This window comes from Brassica oleracea, chromosome C1 (assembly GCF_000695525.1).
Source record: "Brassica oleracea var. oleracea cultivar TO1000 chromosome C1, BOL, whole genome shotgun sequence".
In the NCBI taxonomy this organism is placed as follows: Eukaryota; Viridiplantae; Streptophyta; class Magnoliopsida; order Brassicales; family Brassicaceae; genus Brassica; species Brassica oleracea.
The window spans coordinates 4,431,121-4,441,867 of record NC_027748.1 but is presented as its reverse complement, the minus strand read 5'-3'; the positions used below and the strand labels follow the sequence as shown (position 1 = coordinate 4,441,867).

General features: G+C 36.4%; 1 protein-coding gene and 1 pseudogene across 1 annotated transcript; both read right to left on the bottom strand.

The window, feature by feature from the left end:
- Window positions 1-1,096: 1,096 nt before the first annotated feature.
- LOC106302954 (probable F-box protein At5g47300) lies at window positions 1,097-2,185 on the bottom strand. The gene has a single exon (XM_013739351.1). The coding sequence runs from the start codon at window positions 2,183-2,185 to the stop codon at window positions 1,097-1,099; it is 1,089 nt and encodes a 362-aa protein (XP_013594805.1).
- Window positions 2,186-8,514: 6,329 nt separating this feature from the next.
- LOC106329467 lies at window positions 8,515-10,584 on the bottom strand (annotated as a pseudogene).
- Between the last annotated feature and the right edge of the window lie 163 nt (window positions 10,585-10,747).

Genomic DNA, 10,747 nt, shown 5'->3' with positions numbered 1-10,747 from the left:
TGAACTGAGATCTATACCTAAGTGGGCCTGGCCCAACTCTTTTGCTGAAGCTTATATCCAAATTATCAAGATTCTAAAGGCCAGACTATCAGTTCAAGACTTGAGATATTTAGCTGCTGGTCTGAATTCTTTGGATAATTTGAAGATTTCCCATGGGTTCATAGGGGTTTATAATCTGAGATTATTGCAATATCACTTCTTTAGGAAGAATTTGTCATCATCCTCCTCTAATGAGGAGAGTATTTCACCACCATACCTTCCTTCAATGAATGGAGATGTCCTCTTGGGTTCTATCCCGAGCTTTTGTTTCAATTTACTCACCGGTTTGTCACCTTGTGTAGCGGTCTGTACGGGGCCAGAAGGTGCAATTGAGATTACTTCGGTTCTTCTCGTTGGTGGGGGTTGTTCCTCAACGTCACTTGTGACTATTTCTCAGCTGTCCGACTTTGTCGTGAAGGCTCTCCAGACGCATTCAAGCATTGTCTTGAGTCCGTTGTCATTTTCATATGAAGATTTATCCTGTTTGATTTCATTTATCTTTGTAGTTTATTGTTTGTTTCCAAGAGGATGCTTAATTCCCTCTTGTCTTTGTAGTTCTTGAAGTTATGTTTAATGAAAGTTGTGTTTTAAAAAAAAAAACACCCAAAATATAAATATCACACAAGTCTCCCGGACCACCACAAAGAAAACATAAAAACAAACAAACAAGGCCACTGAGTTTGTTGCAAGGCAAGTCCCTACATTACAAAATAAGACAATTCAGACAAAGCCAAAGACAAGTAAAAGATAGGATAAGGAATATGCAGTAAACAGCTACGATGAGGTCTACTAAACTGAAGTTAACCAAATTTCAAACTAGGGTGTACAATGATTTAAATGATTAAGCACTTAGAAGGCTAACTATATAATATTTTGTAGTAAAACGTTTCGAAGCAGTCTGCCTGTAGTAGAATCGAGTATTTTGAAGTAATCTACGAATGCGTAAAACATTTTTATTTATAAAAAAAATCGTAAAATTTGAACAAATAAAAGTCTTAGGCACTGGAATATTTGTAAGTAGCTGGAAATAATAATGTTTCTTTTTGCCCTCTAGGTGTCACTGGATATGAACCAGACTTGGTACATAATTAAACAAAAGTTGCGAATGTAAATGCAAATGAGAAGATGCTCCAAAATCCAGTAGCGTGACTTCATTATCCTCCCCAACAATGTATTGCAAGACGTAGTAGGGCTTGGCCTTGGCATTGTCACGGCTACGTATCCACCTTTCAAGACATGTAGCGATTTTCTTCTCATCATCCACCAAGAAACTTGTCTGGGTGCAATAGCCAAGACGAGGATCATCCAAAGCGAAGATCTTGCTCCACGACACAGCTTTGGGATCATCAATAGGACTGCTTATCCATATCTCTATCTCGTTTCCAAGTCTATCATGGGGTCGTAATAACACGGAAAGCTTCTCTTCTCTAACAACCGATAGAGACACAGTATGGAGTCTACAATACGGGCCAGGAAGGCACAGACGTCCAAATCTCTCTGTTGTATAATCAAAGCTCAGTAAATGCATGCACGCATCAAACTCTTTTGAATCCGAAGCACACCAGTAGGTCTTTCCTTTCAAATACACGCTGTAATGAGCAAACTGTAATAAGCAGTCTGGAGTGACATCATGAGGAATCCTCCAGCATGAATCGGAGTTGATCTCACAGATTTCAAATATTAGCTTCTCGTAACAAGGCACGTGTCTCAATAATTTATAGCTATAATTATTTTCTTGGTAGCACCTTCCAAGAGTAAAAGTTACCCAAAACATGACACGATCGCTGGGATCGGTGATCCACTTGGTTTGACCAGTACACGGGTTCCAAACCACTATTCTATTGTAGCTTTCGCTGGTGCATAACAACAAGCCATCGCAGTGAAAGACATGAGATATCCTGAATTGAGCTGAACAAACCGGATCTATTAGTCCAAGCTCACCACGGAATGAGCAAAGCCTATATTCCTCCGTTAGCTTGAGAACCATATATTGCTTTGGGGCTTTATCAAAGTGATTTTTTGCGAATCTCCTATCGTTGAATATACCGTTCCATAGTTTGCATGTTGATCGTAAACGTTTCAGACATGTGGCCGGAACACGACTTAGTATCTCCTCTACTAAATTATCTGGCAACATCGTCATCATTGTCTCTTAATTTTTTTTCTCTGTAAATATAGGTGATGACCATATATCCTTTATATATATATATGGTCATTGTCTTTTTTTCACAAATAAAAAAGTAAATAAACAAAAACCTTTCCTTTTATTATTTTGTTAAGAATAATTTATTGGAAAATAGATTTAAAAGAGGAATTTGATTGCATATACTGTACATAATAACTCCAAAAATTAATTGTGTGACTATACAATACTTTGAACATGCTATATATATATACTAGGTGAAGAACCGTGCCCGTGCCTGGCACGGGGTGAGTTAAGATGACAATTATATTTGTTGATTATAAACATTAGTGTGATGCCAGTATTAATTCTGTAAAGCTTATTTGATGGAACTTACAATGGTTAAGCTACAAATAATTTGCATCGTTCACTGAAGTTTATTTGATGGACCATCATTATGACTTAGCAACTAATAGGAAACGTCCATAAATTGGTATTCGAGTTTTAAAACAAATTTTATAAAAATCCATGAACTCCAAACAGTGTATATATTCCAGGGCACACATCTTTTTTTTTGTAAGCCTAAATACGTAGTACAAACGTTTTCAAAACAATTACATTTACTATTCATTTTATATAACATATTTTCCAGCATGTTCTTTATATAAATTATAGAACATACTATATTTTTTTTATAGAACATGCTATATTAAATTAATGGCTGCCATAGAGTATAATGGTTTATGAAATCTTTCGTGTTGGAGGGAATGATGAATCCTTCAACCTTGTTTATATAGAATGTCAAAAGGAAACTAATAATAAATACAAAAATATATTACAAATCAATATTTTGGATGAATATAGGGAACCAATAATAACTACACATTAACCTATCTGCCTTATTTGTTCAATCACAACACTAAAATTGATGCCACTACGATATTCTGGCCAGAAAGCTTACAATCAATACCATTAAGTAACCGGATTTATTAGCAATTATTCCGTATGGCAATATTTTTTTTTTTGGCATATTCTGTATGGCAATATAGTTGGAGCAAATCGAGCAGATTTGCCTTTTTCAAAAGTTTTTTTCCCAAGCCATTTGTCTTGGAAAATTTTATGTTGATTTCATATAATCAATGACAAAAAAAAATATAAAAATCTATTTCCATAATTCAAAAGTATGTTGTCTGAGGTTATAAATATAAATAGTAAGGTAAGAAAATGTCATGAACAAAATGTTAGTTTGCTCAAGAACCTGTAAAATTCAGTTTAGACTTGTAGAATTAGTGGTAACATGCTTGGACAATGGAATGTTAGTTTTTATAACCATTGATATTTTGGTTCGAAACAAAGGTGTTTGTTGTGGACCGTATATTTGTTCACGACAATAGGTTTTAAAACAACACAAACCATTGTTTTAAGTCTAATAGACATAGTCAAGCTTGAGTTTATTCCAGGACAATACGTGATAATAATTTTATAGGTTCATGCACCAAAATATCAGTTTGTCTCTAATAATGCCATACTTGTCATGAACAGAATGAACAGAATGAACAGAAGGACAAAAAAGCACTTACAAAACATACTAATACGGTCGTGTTTATTTCGTATGCGAAGATGAAGAAGTCACGATTTTTTTCAGCCAACGATTTAAATTGTACATAAATTTGATTGATAAAACCGGTTAAAACAATTGACAATGTCGATCGGTTATTGTATTACGAACCAGGTAAAATCGTATGACAAGTATCTTTAATCTATTATTCAATATATGTCTTAATATATGTATAATAGGTACCAATGGCAATACTGGTAAATATTCTAGTAATTTAAGGACTACTAGGTTAGTTGGCTGGGAAGAGTTGTGAGCTTGCCACATAGGCTATAATGGCAAAGTTGTTATTAATTTACCAAAGAAAGGTTATTTATTAAAAATGCTTCTTGATTAATAAGTAATAGATAATATATATATATATATAAGCTATAATGGCAAAGTTGTTATTAATTTACCAAAGAAAGGTTATTTATTAAAAATGCTTCTTGATTAATAAGTAAGAGATATATATATATATATTATCTATTTATTTGCGAAGTAATTTTCGTAGTTGGAACGGTTAATATATATACTATCTTTAATGAATACGGTTTATTTTTATGTAGTTTTTTTTTTGAACACAACTTACTTCCATTAAACTAAAATGTTCGGTTACAACAGAGAGAGGGGATTAAACATCCTCTTTGATAAAAAACATTAAACACAAAGATAAAAGAAACCGAAGCAGATAGATCTTCATACGAAGATGACAGCGGATTCGAAGCAGAGCTTGAATGCGTCAATGGAGCCTGCACGACAAAGTCGGCCAGCTGAGAATTAGTCACTTTTGATTGTGACGTTGAACTCCAACCTGCACCTACAAGAAACCCTGATGTATTCTCGTTTGCATCTTCTGGTCCCGTAGAGACCGCTACGCAAGATAGCAAAATGGTGTTTAAGCTGAATAAACTGCTCGGTGACGAGACCGAGACTTTTGCTCCTTTCACTGAAAGGAGGTATAATGGTAAACGTCTCTCCTCATAAAAGGACGATGATGAAATGGAAGAACTCTTTAGAAAAGAGAGATAAAACATTAATAGCTGAAAGATTCGGTTAAGAATTCCAATGAACCCACTAGAACTTCTTATTACTCTAGCGAAAAGGACCCAGACCATAAAATTAATTATAGGCCAAACCTTACCCACAAATGCAGGGTTAAAACTTGGGCTGACATCTTGGATATTTTCCATGGGCATGGCCCATGCTGTGAAGCTCGAAGGGCTGACGTCAGCCATACTCCAGCCGGATCTGAGAGATACGTTTGAGGGATACCACAAGGCGGAGCCGGATTGTGCACTGGAGGAGTTGTAGTGTTTGATGGAGGAGCTAAGAGGAATAGTCTTGTCGCAGGTGAGCACGTCGACGGTGGGGAACGCCTTGTCTGCGGAGGATGGATCGTTGGTGGAGACATATGGGTAGCTAGCGACGAGGCACCGGTGAACAAGAACAGGGGGGACATGCGTATCAGACAGGGATCTCTTCAGAGAAAGGACCCGACAAACGATATGATTGGGTTGAAGTGAGCAGTCGGGTGGTAGGTTTGACAGTGCGTCGAGGTTTACACTTACAAGGGAAGTTGAGCTACCGTCGACCTTAAGTACGGCATACCGTTTGTTAAGCGGATGTGAGGGCCAGCGACGGTTGAAGATTAGAGATCTGAAGCCCAAAGCACATAGCATCCTTGTAAAGAGAGAGAGTGGAAAGGTTAAGCTTGCACAAGCACAAGCCTTCCGGGAACCCCAGAGAAAAGAACAGTTCCGGTGAGCTGCGACCGACGAGTAGCCACAGATATCGACGGCGTCAGATCCGGAAGAGGACTTGAAGAAGATGAAAACGCAGCAGAGAGATGATAAGAATCGAATGAGAGCATGAGAGACCAAAGGAAAAGACGACGCCGGCGAGCTCTTGCTCCACCGGCGTCGGAATGCGATGAAACCCTGAGTGTCTTGATATCTGTGTCAGAGAGTGTTTCCAGATCTACTCAGGAAAAAACTTTTAAAATAGAGAGAATTAAGATAATAGTAATAATACTTATTTTGTTAGTAGATAAATAAGTACACATACTTATCTTACTATTTTAATATTTATTCTTTTATATAAAATAAATAAGTGATGTCATCATCAGATAACATCATTAGGTAACATCAAAGAAAACATTATTATCATACGTTTTTCTTTTGACATCTTTTATTATAATTAACAAATCAATTATTTTTATGTAGTTGATTTGTTAATTATAATAAAAGATGTCAAAAGAAAAACGTATGATAATAATGTTTTCTTTGATGTTACCTAATGATGTTATCTGATGATGACATCACTTATTTATTTTATATAAAAGAATAAATATTAAAATAGTAAGATAAGTATGTGTACTTATTTATCTACTAACAAAATAAGTATTATTACTATTATCTTAATTCTCTCTATTTTAAAAGTTTTTTCCTGAGTTATCATTAACTTTTATTTTTTCTTTTATTTTAATTTTTCATTTTTGAAGTTTTTTGTAGTTTCTTACATAATACACCTAGTCTCCTACCTCCTCCTCTTCTTCCTACCTTCCTCCTCGAGGATCATCATCGTCCAATTCTTTCCTAACTTAAAAACAATTAACATTGTGTTGTTGGATCAAGTTTTCTAGAAAACAATTTGTTTGATTTATAGAGTATAGTACGTTTGTTATGCATAACATGTCCCATATCCATTAGCGTGTTCGCTAATGGTTCCGGTTTGGACAGTAACATTTGCGAATGGTTGTTTACGGTGGTCTGTTGTAATTTTGTGTATACGCTGTGAGAATTTGACAAAGATGTTGACAATGTAAGTCTATGCGATAGTTTTGGTAGAATGGAAAGGAGTACACACACTTAACTTTCAATTTGAAGCTGTTGTATTTGCTGTCTAAGATTAACATATACTGTAAAGGATGGATGATAAGTAGATAAATTCATCAGCGCATTTAGTAAAATACATATCCACCCGCAAATTACAATTCATAGGATAAAAAAGATATATTTGACATAATAAACACCCAAAATATAAATATCACACAAGTCTCCCGGACCACCACCACAAAGAAAGCATAAAAACAAACAAACAAGGCAACTGAGATTGTTGCAAGACAAAGCCAAAGACAAGTAAAAGAAAGGATAAGGAATATTCAGAATAAGAGCAAGACCGTTCTCGTTGTATCTATATCATCATCAACTTGTGTCTCTGCTATGTATTTCTTGTTTCCACTGCTAATCCCACCCTGTAAAGATGCAACCTTCGCAAACAAAATCGGAAGATATTTTGTATGTTTATTAACGAACATTGTTGATAAAAACAAAAACTGTAGAATAAAACAATTTTCGCCGAACCTTGAAAACTATAAAGCTTTGATGAATATGATACAAGAAGTTGAAGGTATTTTATAGGCGTTTCTGAGCTTATTAATATGGTAGTGAAAATCCTACAAAACCGGATAGTTGTGTCCACACCAATTATGACATTGAAGTAAATAAATTCATTGGCTGGCTATATGAATCAACTATGTATTGATATACTAGTGGTGACAAACCTTGATAAGCACGATATCTCCAAAAGAAATTTTAAATTATTTTTTAATTAAAATTGGAGGCATGACCGAATAATACATGAGAGGTCCCACTCGGAGAGATCGTTAGTGGAGCATGCACCGAACAACGTTGTACATTCTTACATCCACGTGTTTATTTTTCTGCGAAACCATCATTGCACTACACGTTTATCATCCACTCTTTTTTCTTCTCGACCTCCATTTAAATGTATAATTAGCGTCAGACCGAAACCATACATTAGTCTGGTTTAGTGTTGAAATTGGTTCAACCAAACGCGAACTGCATTACCAACCAAGAACCTCTTCTTCAAATCACACCACAGCTTACTCGCATCTGGCGTGAACGTGACAGTCGATCGGATCGCATGTGAAATAGACGCCCTTATCCATCCCACGATAAAATATGACACATGGGAGTCAAAGTTTAACAAAAACCGCAAGACATAATCCTGAGCGTACTTTTAATGATGTTTTCTTTTTCACTTTTTGTTTCATTTACTGCTTTAGTGTATTCATTTTTTTTCTTCAAATTTTGATTCCTCATTTTTTGAAGATTGATTTTTTAATTACAAATTAATCCTTAACTTCATTATATGTGTTACTTTTACTGAGATCAATATATATTTGGTGTTTCTTTATAAAAATAATATTCTTTGTTTATTTGTTTATGTTATGTGTAGTAATTGTATAATATATACTAAATAGTAATCGTATTGGATTACCGTTAGAAAAATTTGTTGGAAAAAATCAGTAAATTTGAAAAGGTATAAAGTTTTATTAATAGTTTAATGAAAAAATGGTAATTAGAAATTTCTTTAATAAAGAAAAAATGAAACAAATCAATCGAGAACATGTTATTTCCTTTCATTTTTTTAAGTCAAATTTTAAAGAAAAAATGATGTTTACATCTGGAGATGTTCTTATTAGAGGACAACGACCAGCTTCGGGTAACAACAAAAACAGCAAACATCTCATCCTTCAAATGAGTAATGATACATTTGAGAGAGAGCAAAACAGATTCTAGTCAAAAGAAGAGTCAAACAAATCAGTCTCATATATTTCTTCATTTGTCATCATTACCGTTAAAGCAAAATATATACATACATCGCCACAGAATCTCAAACTGTAGAGAAATTTTATCATACATGTCTATATTCTAATAAGTGTAGAGCTTCTTCCTTGGGTAGTTTGATAGAAAGATGATATCTTTCTATCTGTGTGTTATCTTAGACCCGATAGTTCCATGGCTAGCAAATCTAAAGGCTGTTGATCAGCATCATCATTGTCGAAAGCCGAAGACCCAAACATTTGGTAAGTTGGATCATTGCAATGTGCTTCATTAAGCCTTGGCACAGAAGTAGTAGACAAAGATGAGATTGTCTTGAAAGAGATATTGGCATGGTAGAAATGTGAATGGTTATGCGAAGCAGCCCATCTCTCAGCTAAACCATCTCCTTCCAGCATCAAAACCACTTCAGACATTTTAGGACGATGAGCTGGAAGATGTTGTGTGCATAGCAAAGCCACTTGCAACATCTCTCCGACTTCAATCTTATCATAGTTTGTCCCTAGTTCTCGGTCCACCAGTTCCTCTACCTTCATTTCTTCATGCAGTTTCCTCACCTAAACCAAAGTTTGATTCAGTTGATTGTAATCAAGAAAGTGTGATTATGAGTCTTATTGCTTACACATTCAAGCATAACTCCTTTCTGGCTAGCGGTTTTACCAAACTGAGCTCTCAATCCGGTTATGAGCTCAAGCAAGAGTATACCAAACCCAAACACATCGGTCTTCTCAGAAGACTGACCTGTGGAAAGATATTCAGGTGCAATGTGACCAACGGTGCCACGGACCGCGGTCGTGGTTGAGGAGCTTCGCAAGCCCAAAGTCACCAACAACAGCTTCAAAGCACTCCTCTAAGAGTATATTAGCTGCTTTGACATCTCTGTGAATGATCTTGGGATCACATTGCTCGTGTAGATACATCAAACCTCTTGCTGCTCCAATCGCAATCTTATTCCTCATGTTCCAGTCCAATGCCGGTTTTGCTACAACAGTGAACAAAAAACTCGTTAAAAGCAGTCAATGGGAAAGAGATTTAACCAAGACTTATACTAACACTTAAGCTTCAAGGCGACGCTGCCATTGGGCATGTAAGGGTAAACAAGAAGCCTTTCACTAGAAGTTTTGCAGTAACCGGTTAACCGAAGTAGATTCCTATGAACAGCTAAGCTAATCATCTCTAGCTCGGTATGAAACTGTGAATCCCCTGACGTGCCATTAACATCTTTTAACCGTTTCACTGCAACCATAGTCCCGTCTCCTAGCTTTCCTCTGTAGACATTACCGAATCCTCCAGCGCCAAGAATGTTCTTGGAACTAAAACCATCTGTAGATACATGAAGCTCTCTGAACGTAAAGCTTCTTAGATTCCCAAGTCCTTGTAGCCCTTCCTCTTGTTTGTCTGCTAAAAAGGCTAAGGATTCGTAGCCTTGTTTGTTTCTTTCGGTACCAACAAAAGGATCCGAGGGCAACAGTTATTAAAGTAACAAAGCCAAGGCTTACACCGAGCGCTATCACCAGTTTATTAGACCTGCCTCCTACACACACTCAAGTAACAAGAATATGATGAATGAAAGAAACGAGTAACTTCGAGAGAAAAACAATACATTGCAAGAAGCAGAAGTTTACCAGATGAAGAGCTCAAAGAAACAGAAAGAGGACTTGAGCTGATAGTTCCAGAACAAATATCAGGTGAGCTGCTTCTACAAATCAAAGGATTCCCAGCAACACTACAATTCATGAACAAGAATTATTCCTGATTAAATATAAGAATTAGTGAAAATCACTTGACATTATAAACATAATTACTTGAAAGTCTTGGCTGTGAATTTAGGAACAGGGCCACTGAGATTGTTGTAAGACAAGTCCCTAATTTTCAAAACAAGACAATTCAGACAAAAGTCAAAGACAAGTCTTCATAAACTCAAATAAGTTAATAAAACAATTAAGTAAGAAAAGACAAATATTTGTACTTACAAGAAGGAGAGATGAGAAATTTGAGACAGAGAGGCAGTGATGCGCCTCAGTACATGGATCAGCACATGGAACCAAGCCAGGATGGAGAACAGGACGATCAGATCATTCCAACCGAGGTTCAGGCAGACGACCGTTCCAGACAGACACACCGAGCCGTGTACCGGATCGACCCGCACGCAGCCGGAAAAGAACTAAGGCTAGAACCATGTCCAGATGACCAAACCGACCGTACCGGAGCCCGTCTTTCCCGACCAACTCGCCAAGCCAAGACTGATGGTCGAGCAGGAACCCACTTGGGTCGAGTGGAAATCGAGACAGACCATAGTCTTTCCCTTTTGGTCCGTCTGATCCGAGCCGAGTGTCCCGATGA

Bases quoted from the DNA above. Each gene is read 5' to 3' on its own strand.
- LOC106302954 (XM_013739351.1), bottom strand. From the start codon at position 2,185: ATGATGACGATGTTGCCAGATAATTTAGTAGAGGAGATACTAAGTCGT.